Raw genomic sequence first — 23,505 nt, 5'->3', positions numbered from 1 at the left:
CTGCCAATTTTCTCATAAGCTATGCACTATACAAAAATATGACCCGAACAAAAGTTATTCAGATTGGAGGATACCTCATGGTGATCTTGTATTTAACTTGAACTTGACCTTATTTCAAGGGTTAACTAGTTTTTAAAATGGAATGACCCATTTTTAACCCCATCAATGAAAAGAGCAGAAAATATTGCATTGGAAAATATGTGGTACAATATGACCTTGGACATTTTTTCAGGATATTTTATTTTAGTTGCCCCAGGTGATTTTCTTGTAAACTACGCACAATAGAAGAAAAAATTTCCTAAACAAAAATTACTCAAGTTGTAGAGGGTCACCTCATGATGACCTTGAACTGAACAACCTTATTTCAACGTTAACACTAATTTTCAAATGAAATGACTTATTTTTGACCCCACCAATGAAAAGAGGCAGAACATTTTACTTGGAACATGTAGTCACACACATGACCTTGGATCTTTTTTTGAAGTATATGGGTGATAGTGTTTTACAAGTTACATATTTTTGAAGGTCATACAATATTCCTGGAATATTTATATTCCAGGCCATTTATCTCACAAACTATAGAAAAGAGTATAAAGTGACTTTACGTCTAACACTAGCTGTAATTGTTAGCTGCATGACCTTCATAAAAAGGTCCAAGGTCTTATGTGCAACTATATATTGTAAAATTTTCTGTACTTTTCATTGGTAGGGACAGAAATAAGTCATCCGTTTAAAAAAATATATTAACCTTGACATAAAGTAAAGGTCAAGTTCAAGGTCACCATGAGATGTCCCCTCACCAATCTCAGTAACTTTTGTCTAGGTCATTAGGTCATAGGAAGTATTACAATCATGAAAAATTTTGGTTTCCAGACTTTGAAGGAAATATTCATTTTGACCATTCCTGAATCCATTTTAACAAGTTTTGGTGTGACGTCTGTACATACATATGTCTTGCATAACTCAAAAACGTTTAGCCGTAGGGTGTTGAAATTTTGGATTTAGGACTGCTGTAACATCTAGTTATCCACCTTCGTTTTGATTGTGATCGACTGGACCAAAAGTGTCCAAAAAAAGCCCAAAATTGGATTTTGGACTTACCTGCATTAGTTAGCCCTCATTGTGAGCTTGTCAATGATATATCAAAGTAGTACTTACTTTCATTGGTTCCAGAGTTACAGCAAAATAAAATTTTAATTAACGAAATATTTGGATCTTGCAAGAAGGCACATCAGTTCAACCATTATGTTCGGTTCTGCTATGATGATCATGTCACCTTTGGTTTTCACAGCGACCTCCCAACATATGTTGTGAGCCCTGCGGCTGCGATTGTTGCAAGACCTTCATTTTGTCACTGTGCATCTTACTGTTCAGTGGCCCTCCACCCCACAAATTGTGCATGCCTTAGTGTTTTTACATTGAATACTCTATGCCTGCTTTTCCCACAATTGAAACAGAGGCGTGTTTTATCTATGCCTTTGCAATTGGCAGACACATAGTCTGAGCCCCAGCATCGAAAGCATTTTTCTTCTGGCACCCGGATATACACCTGGCAGTGCACCCAACCAACTCATATACGGGATTCAACTATTATCATCATTGGTCTGTATGTTATTATCATTATGTTTTTGGTTTCCCCATATGCAGGTCTAACTGAAGACACTTGAAAGTCATCAAGATCACCAATAACTTGGGCTATAGTGTCCTTTATCTCTCGTTCTTCTGTATCAGTCTAAATCTTTGAGGTGGACAGTTCTTTTTCCACTTTGGGTTCTAGTGTCAATCTACCAGTCTGCAGCCATCTTACGTAGTAACTTGGTGAAATTTTCAGCTTTCTCTTTGTCTTTCACCCTAATATATAGTTCGTTATTTACTCCTTTTCTCGTCAAGAGGACCTCGCCTGCCTCTTCTCTGGCCACTGTTTGCTTTACCATTTTAAAAAGCTCTGCGTATGATTTCCCCTCAGCTTTTACCACAACCATTCTACTTTCTTCTACTGGAGGGGATGGCTCTCACTATCTCCATACCCAAATTGTCTTGCTCGGAGCTGTCGTCTCTTGTTTTTGTACACGTACCCTATCTTCTTTGTTCTTAGCTAAGTACACTAACATCTTTCACACAATAATTCCCATCCTTCCTCCTGATACCACAAAAGTTGAGGAACCCAATAATTCTCTTCTCCTTTTGTTGTTTCATAGTAAATCGTGTATGTACTTTTTTGCATTGAGTCTTCCTTCTCCATTATGGTCGACTCGTTTCTCACTATGTCCCCACATGTATTTCCAGCGATATTTTTTACTGAGTAATCTCATGAGTCTAGTCTACTTGAGAGGTCACAGAAGTACATCACATTGTCTTCATGCAACAGGCCACTAACTTCAGGAATCTCTGCCATTAGTTCACCTGGCCATTTCCTCACCACTAGCACCAGCAGTTCTTTATCAGACATTTCTGTCTGCAGCTGGCCCTGTTTTGAGTGTTCACTGGACATCCCATCAGTTTGGGTAACTTGAGTCACTTTGGTAAGTGATGGAGACATTTGACTAAGTGCGTTACTCTTTGTAAATCTTTATTAACTCTTTTTCATGGTACTGTATATACTTTGCCCCATGTTTTGCTTCAAACTAAAGACTAATAGTTCTAATTGGTATGTCAACTTGGAAATTGACCCCGTCTGTGGATCTTCTTCTGAAGAAGAAACTTGCCTTAACCTTTTTCCTGGTCTTTTTAGGCGCCTGCTGCTTGGTATTTTCGGTTTTAGAAGGCCCCACAAATGGTAGCAATCTTCTCTCCATTTGAAAACGGTTACTTACCTATTATCTTACCAATGCCAGAAACATGCTCAGTGAATGATTGTGCATCCCCTAGTACTCACAAGCCAAAAATGTATGACCCCAAAAATGGGGTCAAAAATTAACCACACATTTTAGAAATGGTCGACCTTAGACTGTACAAGCCTACACTCATCCTCATTCATCCCTTGATGAATGATGGTGATTCCCAGAGGCTAAACAGGAAAAAAAACTTAAGCGATAAAAATGTGGAAGTAATTGACCATAATTGCTCTAGTTAATTAGAAGCATATGAAAATGATTTAAATTCATGATAATGACAATAGTATTGGTAGACTTATAAATGGTTACATTATTAATAACATTGAAGTTTTTTGATGATAATCGATACCAAAATGATTGATGAAATTGTAAAATATATAAATCAACATATTCAAGGAGTCACAGATAAATATTTGCAAGAACATCATTGTAAAGAAACATGCTGAAGTGAGTTCATGTTTTGATGGGTTTTCTTTATCTCAGAACTTAGAAAGGCAATTGTACCGATGTATGGAAATTGTGGTCTGATGATACCACCAGACTTCAATTAATACGTGCTGTAATGAACTATAACAGGTTTTTGTTTTTACTGTGCTGCATTAGGTAGGTTTGATGATAAAAATACCAGGGAAGAGAAGATGATTTTGATAAACTAACCTCGATCTGAGTAATTTTTGACTTCACGTTAAAAACCGTCAGGGCTGTTACAATACCAGGGAATTTACTACAGTAGATGAGATAATTCATAAATTTTGCAGTCGCTGTTAGTGGGTTTAATATATGCCCAACAAAAAACAAAATACAATTTAAATATGTTTCACAGTGTGACGCCAAAACAGTTTACTTTAGTAACTTGGTGATATATGTTGGTTGGACAGCAGCCTCCTAGTTCATACCAAGTGAGCTCCATTCCTTTTGAGATTGTAAAAATGCTTGCAATGCCATTTGAAAATTCAAACAAAAACTTAACCTGTGATAATTGGTATACAAGTGTTCTGCATGTTGATAAAAAAAAAAAAAGAAAAAACATTTATTGGAACTGTAAAGAACAACAAAAGGGAAATACCTCCACAATTTCTACCTAGTAAAGAGAGAGTTGTAGAAAGTTCTCTGTTTGAATTCCAGTGGTTTCATAAGTTCCCAAAAAGAATAAAGGTGTTATACTAATTTCTAGCATGATGATGATAGTGTTGATGATCGTAGCAACAAACCAGATGTCATACTTGACTATAATTTCTCAAAAGCAGGGGTGGATACTTGTGATAAAATGTGTGCCACTTATTCCATATCACGAAACACTAAAAGATGGCCTCATGCTATATTTTATGTAATAATGAATATTGCTGGACTCATTTCCTGCATACTACAGACCATGCCTGCAAATCAAAAATCACAATGAAGAATTAACTTTCTGAAAACACTCAGTTGCACTCACTAAAGAGCATCTAATATCCAGATCACAGATTTTATCACTACCTTAGGGTGATCAGCATTCTTACAAAAGTATCATCAGTTTCAGTAAACGAAAATGGTGCATATGCTGAAAACTATCCTGCAAAAAAGAGGCATATGCTTTGTGTGGGAGGAAAAAATTCTGCTTCAGTGAGGTGAGGTGTGAAAAATATAATTTGCTGGCAAAGAACACCTTTTGTGTTGAAGAAAAGTGTGCTGAAGAAAAAATTAATTTTTGTTATTTATTTTTAAAGAATTTATTTACTGTTTTTTTATATATTTTAAAATGCATATAATTTTTATCTTATAACTTCAACAGTATTTTCTCATTTAAAAGTCTAGTTGTAATTTGATAAGTTTTTTAAACCTATAAATATAGATTGGTTTAAACAAGGTTATAAAAATACATAAAAAAATAAAAAGATAAAATAAATAAAAATAATTTTTGTAGTACAAATTTAAAAATTTTTGGCTGTGTTTTAAAAATTACAATGCGCGAGTACTTGTCCTAGGATACAAGGCTCAAGTGGCATAAGTTAGGAGAATTCTGAGATTCATTTTATATTATACCAGGGAGTAAAATGTACACTGAACTTCAAGCTTCTATCAGAACAGGAAGATATATTTCTCAACCCTTACACGTGGTTTTAAGTAAGAGAAAGTCCGAAACTAAATAAATGTACTTTGAATATTGTAGGAGTAAATATCATAACAGATTTCAGTGTTTCATCTATTGGATTAGATATATTTTTTTGAAAAATCACCCTTTTTTATTCTCATATGGCCATTGAGAAAAAATCCCTTCTTATTAATTTTGCAGGTTCTCAATGACCTGAGAGAAAATTCTATGCTGGCTTCGGTCTCAGTATTCTACAAAGTGTGAAAATCTGAATATGGAATTTTTGTATAGAAAATACACATTTACTGTATGAAAATGATAAAAAATATTTTATTCAAAATATTGTGTCTTGCTAGCTATACATTTTCCCCATTCCTTTTTGTGTGACAATTTATGAATGTTACACCAAAAAGCTATTGCTCTTTTGAGGCAAACCAGTCATCGAGCCATTTTCGTACATTTTCATAAGAAGTGAAGCGCTGCTCAGCAAGTACATGTCCCATCTATGCAAATAAATAGGAGTCGGATGGAGCCAACTCTGGGAGCAAGCCGCATGTGAAAGTATTTCCCAACTGAACGCCTCAATCGTTTCCTAGACCAGTTTTGCTGTGTGTGATTGTGCATTATCATGAAGCAAGATTATTTTGTGTTGCCTTTTTTGATATTCTGGTTGTTTTTCACGCAACACTTGATTTAAATCGTTCATTTGTTGTCTGTAGCATTCAGTATTAATGGTTTCACCAGATTTTAGCAGCTCATAATAGATCACACCCTTCTGATCAGCATTGTCTTCTTTTCATGGTGATTTGGGCTTGAAATTGATGTCGATCGTTAGCTTGGCGTTACTCATGATCTTTTATGGTTAGAATATTCAAAATATATATCCACTTTTCATCACCTATTACAGTTCGATGGAGAAATGACTTTCTTTTGTACCTGGCGAGCAGCATTTTGCAAGTGGTTTTTTTGTTTTTCTTGCTGTCTTTCATTCAGTTCAAGTTGAACCCATTTTCCCATGGCTTTCAAACATATGGAGACAGCTTCTTGTGTTACATTTAATTGATCCATGAGTTGTTGAGTTTGAGCGTCATCCTAATCCAACAATGCTTGCAATTCGCTGTCTTTAAACTTTTTCGGTGGTCTTCCACATTCTTCATTTCTCACATCAAAATCACACTTTTGAATTTTTTAAACCACTCAAAGCACTGTGATTTACCAAGAGCATGCTTACTGTAAGCTTCAACAAGCATTTCATGCGATTCTGCAGCAGCTTTCTTTAAATGGTAACAGAAAATCAATACTGTCCACAAAATTTAGTTTGTAAGTACAAAACTCTACATGTTCAACGCTAATTAAAACTATGCTGTTGTATGAAAATTGTATTGTGAGTTGAAAATCTTTGTCAGGTGTCAAAGAAAGAAAATGGCTCCAATGATGAGGTTTGGCGATAACTACATTGACAGCTAGGGCAATCTACGGGCAAATTCTGATTTCATATTAACACACCTGGTATTCTAATCCTTTATTTATTTTGAATTCATGGGATTCTTTATTCAAAATTGCATTTACTTACTTTTCCCGTATTCCTTTCTAAGAGACAGACAAATTTCAGTTTCTTGCTTGTGTCGGCAAGAGTTTTTCTTGTTTGCATCTTTTTTGCTACTTTTGGGTTGGGTGAAAAAAAATCTCTTCAAAAATGTACCATAAATGCAATATGGTGAAGTTTCAAATTTTCATTCTCTGTATCTATATTTAATTTAATCCCTAAGAGGTGAAAATAGTTTTTCTTTTTATTTCTAAAGATCCCTTTGGGGATAACAAATGTTACAGTTTAGCTTTCTAGCCATCAACTAGTTGGTAAGGGCTTTATCATGTTATATATAATTTTACCTTTGCACTAGCAGCCAATACTTATCTGTTAGTGGCAAATTATTAGAAAAAAAAATTATAATTATAAAAAATTATTTATAAGACTATCTTCATAAAATTGACGAATAGCAGCTGTGTTTGCAAACTGAATGAAATTTTGTTATTTTTATTTTTTTAATTTATGGTATTCTGTTATAACTTAGTCACAGTTATTTAAAAAATAGCTGTGGGACATTGTGACTTTGCTGCAATTATTCAAATTCAAAATTTTCAGTTCATGCTGGTATCTTTATACTTGATACTTAATTAAATTATAATTTATGGTTACTTTCTATTCTTCATACTGTTAACCCTTTTCTCTTATTCCTCTTCTTTAATGTTAAATTTTTTTCTTTGCATTTTACATAAAACTTTGTACCCTGGACTCGGCACATGGTGATCCATCGTAACTGGGCAATTTTGACTGGTTTAAAACAAAATCCATACTTCTCATAATTGTAAAATTTCCTTACGTGAGTTTTATCACCTGAAAGAAAAAGACATGCAGATTTGTACTATGTAAAACAAAAGATAAATGTGGCTTCTCATAATTTGTCATGTTGAAATTTTCCTTTCAAACATAGAAAAAAATACCAGTGACCCAAGCAGTTAATATTTTTGTAATTATTATATGTATATTAAGTTATTTATATTGCATATAACATATTTTTAGAAACACTGAAACATACTCGTTCAATATAAATTCATTTATATATCTATTAAAAAGTTATATCACTTGAAAGAAAAACTTTTTTTTAGTAAAATAAACTTATCTGTGTGATGTTTTACTTCCAGTGAATACTACTGTTTCACACAGTATTGATTATTTACACTTGAGAACTAGGTGTAGATTATGATTATTCTTAGGCACTATTGTATAAAAAAAAAAATAATGTTATTTAGAGTGTAACATTGCCAGTAACAGGAGCTGATGAAATTGAAAGCAAGTCTAAATCTAATTTGGTACAAATAGAATTGTCAGCAGAAGTGTTAGAAATGCCAAGGAAAACAGAGGATTAAAATAGTATTACTTGTAGGCCTATAAGTAGAATCATTAGAATTAATATCAGTAACCAAAGGTTCAGTTACAGCAACAACTATTTTTATTTCTGAACGCTGGTGAATACAAATCACGATCACAAATAACCGGATTTTTGTACATTGGATCCTGTTCTCATCATTTAGTTCCCCTTCAGAACCACTATTAAAATCAGAATAATTCACTAATTTCTTTTTGTACAAAAGGCACCACCTCAATTTCTTTGTCAGAATCAAAATTTTCTCCATTGCTATCACCCAAGATATCATATAACAATTTGATTAATTTAGGGTCATAAATGCCACTCATTTTTTTAATTTTTAAACTGTAACAAAAATAATTGTATCACTAGAATAAATATGAATAATAAATCAACATGCACATAAGCAAATTGCCTCATTAATATCATCTACGCAGTGCCTCACAAATATTATTTCACTGAAACTAACACAGTTAAAAACTATATCCAATAGATAAATGTTGTGTTTATAAGTAAATGTGTTTTTCTTTTATAAATGTGCAATTTATCGCAGTTTACAAGCTAGAAATTTTGTTTTCTGTACTAAGGAGAGAGAACTGTCATCTTGTGTGCGAGTCAGAAAGAAATCCATCACATGTCATGATATAGACTGGGATGATATCACGATACTTCTTCAGACCATATGTTTTTGAAGAGTACGAAAGTTGATTGTTATTCACAAACGGGGCAAAAGAGTATTGTAAAACATGTTGATTTAGCAAGATAAAGCTCCAGTTCCCTTTGCTTCTTGAATGTACAATTTCCAGGCCACTGGATTGTGTCCATGATCCGTAAGCATCACAGCCTCCATTGCAGTGGCCACCATGAAGCCCTGACCTTAACACACTCTGTAACTCATTAAAGGGAATAATTAAGGTCTGTGTATCTCATTGTCAAAGTATGGAGGAAGCCTTTCAAACCATATCTCTGGAGTTGCTTCACAAGTTGCCATGGAGGACATGGAGAAATAGCTCTGTGAATTCAGCTTGTCAGTGAACACACGACCCCCTGGTAAAATAATTTGTAAATATTAATGTATATAAATGTTCAAAATGTGTATGTTAAGTCTACAGTGTACATTAATTTAAGGGTATAAGGCCTTCTAAGATATACTGCATATTAGAATATGAAGATGAATCACCTATATTTGAATGAGTAAAATATTATTTAACTTAATTTGTAGTTTTAGTGGTTCAATATTGTGGTATGTTAGTGATGGTTCTATGCTTATATTTGTTGACAATACAAAGTAATTCACAGAATTACTTAATATTGTATACTTTACTGAAGTATACAGAATACCAAATGAGATTTAATTTGGTTTTGCGATTTGTTGTTACCATACTTTTTTTTTTATTATATCCATTGCATAGTTAAAAAAGTAACAACCATTTTCATCATATTAAATTTAACTATAATATGAGAAATGAGATTTTAGTAATTTTTTGATTGAATTTTTTTGTAATTATAGCCTTTTAATAAGAAATGAATTGCTTTGTTAGACAAATCATTTGATAATCAAATATTTCCTATTCATTGATTTTTATAGATACTGTAATTTCATTGTTTATGGTTGGCAGCTATTGCGTCTATGGTACTATCCGAGAACTTATTTCCTATCTAGGAGTTACACAATAATCCAAACTAGTGACTGAGAAGCCGTTGGTTAAATCTTCTCCTAGTCTTCATTAAATCTTACCTAATCGGATTAATGCATTAATTGTTTTGTTTATATTTAAAGTATCTTTAGTAGCCTGGACAGATATATTTTATACTTATAACTAACCATTTAGGTTACACGAGTAAGTACTCCATTATTTTACGTATTCATGTCCTTGCATAGTTCCTAATTGTGTTTTTTAATGACTTATTGGGATTTATTTTTCAGGAATAAATGGAATCTGTGAATAAAGCTAGGAATAGGTATATACAGTTTTCTAAACTTCTTTTGGATTGTAAGTCTGAAGCAGCAAGTTATGCAGCATGTGTAAGCAGTTCTCAAGATAATTTAAAAAAAGGAATATGCCAAGAGGAATTCAAAAAATTTAGAACTTGTCTGTCAAAAAGTGCTGGAAAGCTTGGTACAAAAATTTAAATTTTTAGTGAAGACTGTAGTAATAATGTAAGGTAGTAAAATGATTTATAAAAATATAATAGTCAAATGAAATAAAAAAATATATATTTATTAGTGATATATTTAGTTCCTCTGCGCGAACTCAATGGATTTTTTAAAATGTGTGTTTGAGTGTTATACTGATTTATAGAATAAGATATTAATATGATTTCCTCATTTGGTTTCCACTACAAAATTGGTTTTCTTTTAAGAACATTCATGATTATATTTAGTTCCATTCAGGATGAGATTTCTGAAGTTAAGTATACTGATGTAGACTATAAAGTATTTACAGATGCTGCATTTTATGTAATTAATGGAGATAGTCCTTATAAAAGAAAGACATATCGCTATTCACCATTATTGGCTTATATATTAACCCCAAATATATTTATTCATCATACTTGGGGAAAATTTTTATTCTCTTTATGCGATATAATTTTGTGTATATTTATAGAAAGACTTTTAACATTCGATAAGATCGATAAAAATACAAAGCTTTGGTGTGTATTTTTCTGGCTGTACAATCCGATGACAATAATTATTTCGACAAGAGGTAATGCAGATTCACTGTCGTCGCTGTTTGTTTTAAGTACTTTATTAGCTATGAAAAGTGAATATCACTTATTGGCTGGATTTCTTCATGGTATGTCCATCCATTTCAGAATATATCCGATCATATTTAGTCTGTGTATGTATTTATCCATACCAAATGATAATAAAAGTAGTATCAGGAGCTGTAGTATGTTCTATAAAAAGATAATAATAAATTTACTTCCCAATCGTGCTAGGTTTAAACTGGTTTTCGCCTGTGTTTTTACTCTAATTTTGATTACATGGTTTTATTATTCATGTTACGGATACACATTTCTCAATGAAAGTTTCTTATATCATATAAAAAGGAAAGACGTACGACATAATTTTTCTGTATTCTTTTACCTCCAGTATCTATCATCAGTTGTTGATATTCCATTTCTTCAGAGATTATTAATTGTTTTACCACAGATTATTCTCTTATCTGTAGTATCATTTGTTTACGGTTCAGCTAATCATATTAATTTTTGTCACTTATTACTTGCATTTATTATGGTTACTTATAACACTGTTCTTACATGTCAGTATTTCATATGGTTTCTATCTATAGTTCCAGTAGTTATTCCTCACTTAAAATTCTCATTGAAAGAATCTATTTTATTGGTATTATTATGGGTTACAGCTCAAATTGCTTGGCTTTTACCTGCATATTTACTTGAATTTAAGAATAAAAATACTTTCATTTATATATGGTGTCAAGGATTAATATTTTTCTGTGTAAATATTTATATTATTACAAGACTGATTAAAAATTATCATAAAGTAAAATTACAAACAATCAATCAGAAAACCTTTGTAATTAAGAATGATTAATCAGAAAAAAATCTGATAAATTAATGGAAAATAAAAGATGGACAATAATTTTTTTAGAGTTTTTAACTATTAATAATTTTTTTTATGAATAGAATAGCCTGTTATAACAGAAGTTTTACTTGTTTCAAATATTGTTATAATTACCCAATTTGTATTATTAATCGTCTAGAGCTAGCAAAGCTCAGAAACAACATTTTAGTCTTTTTATTTCCTAAATATACTGTGTTTAGGGTCTTTTCTCAGGATCCTTTCCTTTTTTCATTCCCTTTTCTTAGGGTCTTTGCACAGAGTCCTGACACTAAAATGTATTTATATTAGTAATACTATAATGAAAGATATGTACATACATTTAAAATTGAAAAGATTTTAATGAATAATTTTGATGTTGTGACATAATTTGTGGTCACTGTGAAATGGCCAGAAGATAGCAATTTCTGTCATTATCTGTTCAAACATGTCATTATTCCAGTTGCATCTCTGCTACATGAATTCACATGAATATAAGTCTAGTACGTGGAATTTGTTCTGCATTCAGATCTATTTTTTTTTAATTTGGTAGAAGCCTGTAAAGACTACAGTTTACTTGTGGACCAAGGGATCAACAGAATTAAGCATATAATTGATAGTGTAATGCTAAAATCACATATTTGATAAGTTAGGAATGTCATCGTATGCTTTCTATAAATCCCACACAATTATACTGCCCGGTCGAATGGGGGCTTATATTATGATTGGTAATGTGTGATGGGTGAATTATATATGGTGAAAAAAAAATCAACTGCTTATCTACAGACATCTCCCAAACTCTTTATACAATAAATAATGTAATAAATTCAGTAGGAAGAACTCTTTGAGAAAAAATCCCCTACATTTGCAGTCTGGAATAATGTATGCTGCATGAAACTGTATATCACATAAATATTATGGTTCTTATATACATATTATATGTGTTTAGACAAATTTGTCTTAGTATGTGGTATGTGTTAAGGGAAAACAATAGATTGAAGGCACATAATAATGTTTTTACTGCTGTAGAATTTATTCTGCTGCATAACACATCCAAAGATATAAAATAAATGAGGATCTGCTTAAATATATACAGTTCAATGTATGCTAAAAAAAATGTGGTATATTATGTATTAAAAGTTATCAGTCTGTTATATATTTGTTCTCATCAATCTATCTAGCATACATAATTATATTAGAGCAAAAATATTTGAATTATTTTATTGCAAAAGTAATTTATGTGGTTTGAAGACATATCAGTTATTATACCCAAAGAACTTCATTACAGATAACTTTTATAGTATGAGTATACTATAAACCTTTCATCCCTGTAGTGTTATTTTCTTGTTCACCATATTAATTTTTAAAACTCATAAAATCAGTTTATTTTCAGTTGTTAGCAAAATAAGTTGTAAAAATTGTTAAATCGCTGCATGTAATTCTCTCTAATGCATTTTTATTAGCATTGGATTCTATCTGCATTTTGTATTGTCCAGGCTTGTATTATATTAATAAACTTAATAACTGATGGTCACTTAACTGATCACTGATTTGGCAAAGACAATATTGAACTGAGCACTCTGATAATATTTTGATAAACTGGAGTTGATAGAATTTTGATATATTTTTTACTGTTTATTTGTTTTCCTGCTATTTATTGACTATCGGTTATACATATTTTTCCTGTTTTTGTAGTTCACAATTCACACAGTTAAAACATTTACTTAAGTCTAATATATGATAAAAACTTTTCTCTTGAATCTGTTACTTTTCTACATAAATTACCTGTGCCCTTATGATGAATTTCCTTTTTTTCTATACACATACTGCTCTGCCACTAATCATTTTACAAAGATGTAATGCTAATCTATTTATCTCTTAATCTTTCAAATATATTTGAGAAGGATGAAGTAAACTTACAGATTCTGCTGTTATTTTATCACTTTATTGTATAAGTTTTTAATTTTGGTCCACAGATCACTCAATTTCACCCAAGACATATTATACTAATAGGAAATTTGTTCTTAAAAACTTTTGGGACAGTATATGGAATTTCATCTACTCATAAAGTGAGTATATAATTTTTTTTAAGACATTGGGATGCTCCTCTTTCCCTATGGCCAGTTTCTAATTCCATTGTAAAATAGTTTAAAATTTTATCTATATGAATATTTAATTCCTTTGCTTCATAATATAACTTTATTTTTCATGAATTTAATTATGATAGTAGTTAGTTGATGAATAATAATGATAATAGTATAACCACAACAATAATAAAAAATAAATTAGATACAAAATAGTATTTCAAATAAGGATTTGTTTAAAGGTAGTTAAATAATAAAAACCAGAATTCAGCAGCGGTATTGTATCTCAAGATGCAATACTGATGACATAAAGTTGTTCCAGTTTCTTCTTTTCACATCCACTGACAATGTCCGGTCTAGCGATGGATACCAATGCTCCCGTGACATGGACGATCTCCAATTTCACTGTCAACAATCAAGCTGTTGGATCCTCTTCTAATCGTTGAAACATGTAAAAAACTTTGCGATGTGAGGGCGATGATGTTGCTGATATCCACAGATTAGTTCTTCATCTTCTTGTTGATTTCTTGCAGTCAATTTTCAAATGCTCCTTTCCACCGCAGTTCCAACAGACTGGTCAACCCCTGTTCTTTGGTTCTGCAGCAAGCATTCATCCATCTTCCGTATAAATTGTTCTGGTACCTGGTGCCTTCACAGAAGTCTTGATGTTATCTTCTGATGCTTCATTGCAGTTGAATCTCATTCTTCGAAGACAAGAAATATGACAAGACAGCGCATTGGCTGCCTCCAGTCACAGAGCCTGAGTAAGGGTGTTGTTGACTGAGTTCGCTGATCCGAGAGGAAGATGTTTCTTGATCTCGACATCCCAAAGCCCATCAATGAAATTGTGTGCTGCCCCCTCCTGGGTGTATCCCGGTGACAGCCTGACTAATGTTTGTTGAGCTAGTTGCTTGATAACAAGCAAATTCCTGCAGTGTCTCATTAGCCTTCTGGACTTACACTTGTAGATAGCCGGCAAGTTGTGCTGTCCAAAGTGATCCTCTAGTATTATGATGATGTCATAGCTGACCATGGATTGTACACTTTTGAGAACTTCCACTGCTTGGAATGTGGTCTTCTCTGGTGCTGTTGTCCAATTATTATGAATGGATGTCGCATTGAATTGCTACTTGAAGACAGCTCAAGATGTACTTCTGTCGAAATTTAGTATCTTCACACCATAGGACATCCCATCTATGATGATGTGCCTGATCTTTGTCCTGTGAACCATTTACAAAAGATTCTCCAGCGCTACAGGCTACTTTTGTTGCCCATGTGATATCCTTATGGCTAACATCTATAATATTATTTACATTAGTCCCTAAATTATCATTAACTAGTTGTTCGACCTTAACTAACCTATCCTCTAACTTAAAATCTATTTTAAAACCATCTAAATCAGACTTAACTCTTTCTACTTCTTTTCTAAGTTCTATACTAAGGTTACCTAATTTTTCTTCAATTTGAGACTTATTGTGAATTTTCTTATTCACTTTATTTACATTTGATCCATATTCTCTTTAGTTTAATTTACATTTTCATTCATATTTTTAAAGTTATTCTTTTTAAATTGTCCTGATATCCTAAATACAATGTTTTGTCTTGGGTGTTACAAAAAATGGACAGCTTACACCACTTGCACGCTTACTGTTGTAAACATCTGTGAATTTAATGGATATTAATCTGTTAACTGGTAATAATGTGAAAAATCATTCTACAGTGATCATGATCCATGGCAAGAATACTAATTGTCCCTTTTTATAAATAAGAGAGGTTCTTTTCTGTCACAAGTATGACATGTTTTTGTCACTGGTATCCACTGCCCGAATTTTAAGAACAATGAACAATGTTTGTCTTAGGAATTTATCAGGAGTTGGTGAGACTTAATTTATTAATATGTTTCATTAAATGAATGAAAACCATTAATTAGGTGTAATTATATTTATGTTCGTGAAATATAACATATTTCTAGTTAAACTACAGAAAACATCAATTAAAACATCAGTTAAAAACTACAGAAACATCAATCTACATTATACAGTGACAAATCCATACTGAATGATATGGTGGAAGCAGCCTTTAATGTGCCATCTGCTAATGACGGTTCAGGTAGCTACATAACAGTATCACTTGCAGACACAAGACTGATGTCCTTCTGTTGTGGAAAGAAGAAAATCCAAAAATCTCTCTCTTTTCTTTAAGAAATTTATTGGATAATTATCAGTTTCTTTTCCCCTAATTTGGCAAACAAATTATTTCTTTGACCTCTTACCTGCAAATTCAACCAGAACAAAGTCATTGAATCAGTGGCGTAGCATGAGTTTCAGCCATCTGGGGCATAGGCCAAATTCACCACCACCTTATTTAGGTATTTAAATCCAAAGCCTCCAACATTTACAGAAATTCTAAAGAACTTTTCGGCAAGAATAAATTTAATAAATTAATACATTTAATGAAGTCATGTATGTATGCTTTATAATATAATAAACATATTTGTTACAAAAGGTCTTACACATGCCACTTATTGATATATACACATTTGATATGCATTGATAAGATTATTATTACATAAAATTAAGAACACAACGAATAACAGCGAATAGAATATAAAATACAAATCAACTTCCAATTACAACTAGAATGATACGGTTACAATATATATTTTTATTGAAAAATTAATAAATTAAAAATAAAACTTATTAGTCTACTTTTTCTAAGAGCAAATTCTTTTATTGCACTATCAATGTCTACAGCATCACATATTTCTTGCTCAATAGAAGATAGCCAGATTGGTTAGCCTTAAAGTACTTCTTAAACAATTCTTTATCAACTTAAGATCAATTCTTAATCTTAAATAATTTTTATCAACTTCAAATTTGAAAAGCTTCTCTCACAGCTGGCATTGCTTATGACAGTGAGGAATATTCTGAGCATTATTATAATATTTGGGTAGAGTATCTTCCAGCTTGGATTTCACAATAGATTGTAATAATCCAAGTGGGTCCACATTAATTATTTTCATTGCCTGTGGCAGCTATGAAAGTCCGTAGTCAAACCCATTCAAGCTCAAAGTCCTGTTCATCAATTTTGGTAATGCTTGGTCTAGATTACATTCAGTGTTGTACGAATCTAATAGTATAGCCGGCGTTAGAAGGCAGACTTTTCCGCCCATTCTGTAGCTACTTAAACCTCTCATGAATTTCTACAGTTATTCTATCTATTGAAGAAAACAGCTTTCTGTTGAAACGTGAGAATTCTCATCGTCCCTTACATTTTTGCATGACTTCCTGTAATGGTCCAGTAACCCTTCTCATCAAACAACAGCTGTTGGAGTTGTGCCATTGACAGTATTACAAAGAACAATTTAACTGACCTGTTAGCCTGAGAAAATGATCCCTTTTAGCAGTACCCTCTGGATTCCTCTCTTAAATATTTTCTCTACTTTTTTTTCTTAATTGGAAGGAATCCATTACTCAGGTTTGTTACTGGTCTTGTTAGAACATTTATGTATTTAACATGTAATAGATAGACTGAATCCTTTTATTTAGTTACTTTGCTATACTTTTTTATAAATTTTCTCTTAAGTCTGTATATATAGTCTTTGGCTTGATTATTACAAGCTTACAAGAAAGATTTCATTTGTTTCGCCAGACTTCTTTGATTATTCCTTAGAGTCTAAACATTTAACAGTTGAAGGTTATATATTCTTTTCTTTTATCTGACAATATTATTTTTAAAAAAATTAAGTTGTTATAACAGACTTATTAACCTATTCTCATTTATCAGTTTAAATATACAATTTTTTTACTATTAAAGTTTTTATTTAAAGGTAACACAATTGCCATGATTTATGCTGAAAATACCTTAATTTTTTTTCTGATTACTCTATATTTACTAAGAGTATTGTTGATTTAAGATTGTACATTTATTTGTATATTTCATGAATTTTATTAACAAGTAGTTAAGTGTTAACTTTATAGTTTAATATTTTGTTAAATGAATTTCCTAATAAATGTATTCTGTTGTATGTTGAAATATGAAATGAATATTTTTTTTTTAATTTTATATATATAGACACACACACAGGTGATTCCAAATTACATGGCAATCTCTTGAGAGATGATTCTACAGCCAAATAAGAAAAAAAATTCATGTAAACATAGGTCAGAAAACGGTTCATTAGTGAGTTTCAGTAGCAGAAGCAGGGCTTAAGTGTTTTTCGAGCCGAAACTCTAATGAACCGTTTTCTGGCCTATGTCTATATGAACTCTTTTCTTATTTTTGCTATAGAATTATCTCCCAAGAGATGATTGCCATGTGTCTCTCTCTCTCTCTCTCTGTGTGTGTGTATGTGTGTGTGTGTGTGTGGATGTGTGTGGGGGTTCACTTATTCAAAAACTGCTTAGCTGATCTGAATGTTTTTTATCAAGGTAAAATTATCTAGCAAATTTATCCCAGGTAACCCATTATTGGTTGAAGAATAAAGGTTAAAACAGAAATCATATTTTATGGTTCCATTTATGAAATAATTTGTATGTAGTTGTATTTTGAATTTTGGCTAAAATCTTGTTTTGTAAAGTATATCATTATGTGTTAGCTGTGAATTAAATGCAGAAAAGAAACAGGTTTATTGTGATAATAAATTTAATCATATTCAGATTAATTTTCATGAAATTTTATTTTCATAATTTTTTTCAGGTAGGTAAAGAAATTAATTTTTTAAATGTTATAATATAATGTTAAATCATTTTACAATAATTATAATTATTAAACAAAGTCTTTTTTAATAACAATGTTTTTAAAATTTTTTTTTAATTAGTTTGAGAAAGATTTAGACCCAGTTGTTTTAAGGATAAGATTTCATAATTTTTGTTGGTAGGCAAGTGATGTCATGTTTTGTAATAAGCACATCTATAACTGTTATGCTTCTAAACTGCTATTCTTTTATTTTTTACTTTCATGTTTTGTGTGTTATATAACTACAACAAAGGCATATTATTCAAATTAGTTTTTATGATGTATTTAGTTAATTTATGTATTTTTATATTCCAAAGATATGCATGAAAGGCAAAATCTAGTTTAACAAGTTTTGCAGAATAAAATTACATATGTAGTAAATGTATTAAATTTTCATGATTGAAATATTAGATGTCTGATTATCTCTTCACTTCAGGTAATTTAGCTATCGATCAACTTGATAAAAAAAAAAACAATTTTTTTTGATATTTTGATATGAATAAAAATAAAAAGTAATAAGGAAAAGATGGAACTGAGCCCAGCTCTCTTGTTGAGTATTTATCCACTTTTTGGCAAAACTATTTTTCATTATTTACAAGTTGAAAATTCAGTTAAGTAACAAAAAAAACTTCCAATTAAGTAAAATATTGTTTAAATTTCTAATAGGGGTTGAGCAGCATTACTCATGTTGCTATCCTGTTCATGTCTCTTATAATTTTTTAAATTTTAATCTGGAAATTGGTGGGTTGTTCCCTCCTCCATAACTTCTTCCAGCTCAGCTTCTTGTGTTTCTCCTTTCTACATACAGGTTCTCTATATACTCTTCTTGTTTGTTTAAAATACACAATTGTTGCCCCCACTTGATCTATCACTTTGAGATGAGTTTCAGGATTTTTCATCATGAGATGTAATATAATTTCATATTGATTTTATTAGCAATGAATTTGTTCCATTAGGAAAATAAGAAAAATGTATGCATAAATCGCTAAAATTTCTGCCAGTTAATTGGATGGAACAAATAATGCATAAAAGAAAAAACATTTAATGAAACATTTTCTTCCATCAAATGCTTCATCAGATATCACTTTTTCAAAGAGAGCTTACTCTTTTTTGAGGTTGATACTTGTATTCATATTTTAATCAATCCTAGAGAATTTTGAAGACACAATAAGAGAACAATGAATATTTATTTATTTTGTAGTTTACAAAATAAATAAATGTGGGTTGTGTGTGTAATATATTTGGTTATTCAGTATTTTTTTTTTGTTCTTACCTTTAGTTATAAATAATCAGCATCGTAGTTGATAATTAGACGAACTTTCATTTGGCCAATGATAATTGCTTTTACTCCCTTTTAAGCAGTTTTATTTACCCGTAATAATAGATGTAATCCCAGTTAATTGTAGTAATCAAAAGATTTACATTTACAATAAACAGAAATTTATGGAGATGAAAAATTTGATTTGACTGATTTTTATGTAAATTTAACTAAAACAAATATCATTGGTTTTAATTAATAATAAATGCTTTTATAAACTTACAGTACTTCTTAATATAAGCTAATAGTAAACTGAAAGTAACAGCTATTAAACTGTTAAACCCAAATTATCTGTGGTATAGTTACAGTTGTCATTTTGATGAGCTTATTTGGTTTTTATTTAATTGCTGTTAATTCCCATCTTGTCATCTTCTCCTTGTCAGTAGAGATGCAAATTGCTAGGATTATTATGCAGTTCATATAAAATCAATCTGTAAAATATTGTTAGTAAAATGTGTTAACTTATTTTTAACAGCCCTACTGATTGGAGGCAATATGCAATTATAATGTATTATTTCCTGTAGAAACATGATTGAGATACATATGAAGTATCTGAAGTACAAGAGGCACTAAAACGTTTCAGTGCTTTTTGTAAGAATAACAATTTACAGTTATCCTACTAAACAGAATGTGGGTATCAGTTGTTTAACTGAATATAACTGGATTTGGTATGAAGACAATGGGAAACTACTTAATTGCTCACTTATCTTTATTAAGCCTGATGTGGGATGCTTGTTATTCTTGTAAATGGCTGTACCATTTTTGGAAGCGACCTCTCATGTCAGGTCATCTACAACCATTATAGGTGTAGCATTTTATATATATGTTAAATATGTGTAATATTATATTTGTTATATTATGTACTGTTACTCTAGTTTGAACTGTGTTATGTTCTTTATTAGTGAAACTGCTGTCTTTTCTGAATGTAAGCAAATCATCAGTGTAAAATGTCTGTCCTGTCTTTAAATAATGTTACACCTTTTTATCTAATTATAGAACCTGAGCTACTTGAAATACTGAAAACATAAAATTATTGAACTATCGATTGCTACATTTTAAAAATATTATACATAATGTTATTTTTTCTTGATTGGTTTTTATATCAGTTGATAATTATTGTTAGCTATAGGATATCTGTACAAAAGGAAAGCCTCCAACATAAACATATGACTTATAAAAAACATGACATTTTATACTTATATTTTTAATTACGCTATTCCAGTCTTTGTGTTGTTGAACCAATTTGTTATAACAAATTATATAATTCAGTTCCTGGCTGAGCATTTTTAAAAATAATTTCATTTTTTTTTAAGCACAAGCAAAAGCTTACATAAAAATAATATATGAAACAACAAAGATCTGAAAAAATTCATATTTATTAACAAGTACAAATTTTGTTACTTATATACTGAATATATTGTTTTGATTCAACTTTTTACGAAAAAGAGAAGGTGCTGTAGCATCTTTTGCCAGAATCTTGGATGTCATTTTGAAGGTTTTCTCAGTCTGTTCTTTTAAACTTTTTACATAATTTGATCCATCTTCCTATAGCGAAAAGAATATAAGTTAAGATAAATCAAAGTTTAAAAATTAATGTAAACAGTTCTTTTTAACAGTTAAGGGTTTTAATTTTTAAAACATGCTGTAATTATATTGAATTACAAACAAATTATGCAGAACAGAAAAAATGGTCCTCATGGTCAAAATACAAAAAATTTCATTTTATTTAAAATGACATTTTATTCTGTGATCATTCCTTTATAATAGCAAATTTCCTTTCACTTGTATAGTAATTCAGTTAAACTTATTAAGCTCATATTCATTCACAAATGACAAAATAAAAAATCATTTCATTAAATGTATGATTCAGTGTTCAGGTTATTGAAAAAGGTAATCAGAAGGAAGGTATATTGATGTGCAAAACATGCAAATAGCTTATTCAGAAATGTGTAGGTGAAACAGCTGCAGCTGTTACATCCTATGCTGCATTATTCGCAATGAAAAATTTGTATATGCAACATTTATGAAATTATTACATTTTGTTTAGTTTGTCATTTCAAAAGCTTGTAGTAGTTTTAAATGAAATGAATTTTTGATGCTCTGAAAAATGAAAGGCATTCAGTTGAAATGAGATAGATGACAAGATTGTGAAAATATAGTCTTGTTTAAACATGCAAGTATTTTTTCTATATGTGAAAGTAGGGAATACAGTTCTGTCTTTTATTAAAATTGTATCACTTATTTTGTTAAGAAGATATACAGACTAATTATAGAGATGATTCTATAGCCAAAATGAAAAAAAGTTCATATAAACATAGGTCAATAAAACTCTTAACAGTTTCAGCTCCCAAAACATTTAGCCCTGCTTTCTGCTCCCTCTGAAATTAAACTGTAGTAAAATTCTTGAGGTACAAATCTAGGAATAAATTTGGTGCTTCCTTGATCTAAGTGGTCTTAGAGTAAAAGTGGTCCCAGAACTTAATTTTGCTTAGTTTCAAGAAAAATGAAGTAAAATTCAAATTTTTTTCAAAAAATAATTTGTTTTGTTTGAGAACTTTTTTTACCAATATACAAATAAAAATTTCTAGTTAACTTTGTACAGATTTTTTCTAAAAATTACTAAATATCAAAATTGTAAAGCCACAAATATTTCTTCAAAGCAGTTGCTCAGTGTGACCACCACTATGTTCAGTGCATAATTCAGCTCGAATCCTTGCTAGCCGGGCTTGTCTAACAGCATCATTATTACTGCTAATAGTAGCTCCAGCTTCTATTTTACAATATCTCAATTCTTCTTGTCTGTCAATACAAGCAGATAGATTCAACATCTTCATCTAAGCCCAAAGGAAAATGTCCACTGATGTGAGATCGGGAGGTCAAAGTGGCCATTTTGCTGATCCATTGCTTACAAAATGTGCTATTTATATGATTCATCATATTACAACTGTAGTGAGCAGGTGCGTCATCATTACAAAACCATAAATGAAATATCTTCCAAGAGTTCCATCATATTTGTTTGCTAAAAATGCAAGAACAACTTTCCATTGAGCCTTGACTGTAAGAAAAAAGGGCCTATGAGATTATCACCAGGAAGACTACACCACATATCAAACGAAAAAGAGTGCATTAAAGATGACTTGAAACAGTCACATGAAGATTTTCTTCTGCCCAAGTATGTTTTGATAATTTACAATCCCATTTCTTAAAACAGTATTCATCAGATTGGAAAATTTTTCTAACAGACTCAGGTGGTAACTTTATTTAAACTCAGGTGGTAATAACTCTTGTACATTCTATACCAAAAATATGCAAGTATAGAATGGGTAAATATATCCATTCTGTACTTATATGAATGGGTTAATGTACCCATTCTATACTTCATACCTGTTTCTCTAACTTCTCTCCAAAGCCTCAAATGTTTTGTGATCTGAATAATTTTCCCCGGTATTCACACAGAAGTAAATCCATTTTTATGTACTTTACCATAAATTAACATGTCTGTTTACTCTTCAAATGAAAATATATTTCACAAAGGGTGTGGTATCACCTGTTGTGAATGACTGACCAAACAATAACAGCACAAGCACCGCTCAAATGAATAATCAAATCTTGGACCCCGAAAGACTTTAGGGGTTGGCGTCTCCATGGGCCTAGCCTCTGCAGCTTTTCTTCCCACTACACACACAAGCTGCAGAACACACTATACAGATACAATATGCCAAGAACAAATTACAACATATACCTTTACACTACTACACAACAACATTCTACACTATTTCTTCTTTCAATTAAAACGTAACCGTAACCCAAGGTAGAAACTATTGTACCAATGGGTAGATGTCTGTACGTAACGAGTCTTGAACAATGTCCTCTGGGATAACCTGGATAACCCTGTTGTATGACGTCCTAGCTCCAGTACACGTGCGCTCTGCTGGACCATTATGTCGCTGATACGTGTGGGAACCTTAT

General features: G+C 31.2%; 3 protein-coding genes across 6 annotated transcripts in view; 2 read left to right on the top strand and 1 right to left on the bottom strand.

Annotated features, from left to right (window-relative positions):
• The window catches only part of LOC142318772 (cx9C motif-containing protein 4), a 35,401-nt gene extending 25,503 nt beyond the window's left edge, over positions 1-9,898 (top strand). Inside the window, exon 3 of the mRNA XM_075355229.1 lies at positions 9,760-9,898. Coding sequence (XP_075211344.1) covers positions 9,760-9,765 — 6 coding nt within the window. The 3' untranslated portion in view covers positions 9,766-9,898. The remainder of the gene's footprint in view (positions 1-9,759) is intronic.
• A 63-nt stretch (positions 9,899-9,961) lies between these two features.
• Positions 9,962-15,454, top strand: PIG-M (Phosphatidylinositol glycan anchor biosynthesis class M). The gene has a single exon (XM_075355226.1). It carries the CDS (start codon positions 10,150-10,152, stop codon positions 11,389-11,391), a length of 1,242 nt encoding a protein of 413 aa, XP_075211341.1. The 5' UTR covers positions 9,962-10,149; the 3' UTR covers positions 11,392-15,454.
• Positions 15,455-15,499: 45 nt separating this feature from the next.
• LOC142318770 (SET domain-containing protein SmydA-8-like) overlaps positions 15,500-23,505 on the bottom strand; it is a 48,195-nt gene continuing 40,189 nt past the window's right edge. For 3 of the 4 annotated variants that reach the window (XM_075355222.1, XM_075355224.1, XM_075355225.1), the window contains one exon: positions 20,895-21,081. In XM_075355222.1, coding sequence (XP_075211337.1) covers positions 20,938-21,081 — 144 coding nt within the window. In that variant the 3' untranslated portion in view covers positions 20,895-20,937. Of the gene's footprint in view, positions 15,754-20,894; positions 21,082-23,505 lie in introns of those variants that run through there. The other variant, XM_075355223.1, reaches the window with a different exon arrangement.

This window comes from Lycorma delicatula, chromosome 2 (assembly GCF_047948215.1).
Source record: "Lycorma delicatula isolate Av1 chromosome 2, ASM4794821v1, whole genome shotgun sequence".
Classification (NCBI taxonomy): Eukaryota; Metazoa; Arthropoda; class Insecta; order Hemiptera; family Fulgoridae; genus Lycorma; species Lycorma delicatula.
The sequence above is the reverse complement of the archived record's forward strand: the minus strand, read 5'-3'. Positions and strand labels throughout refer to the sequence as shown.

Coding starts and splice junctions, on each gene's coding strand:
- PIG-M (XM_075355226.1), top strand. CDS start 10,150: ATGATTTCCTCATTTGGTTTCCACTACAAAATTGGTTTTCTTTTAAGA.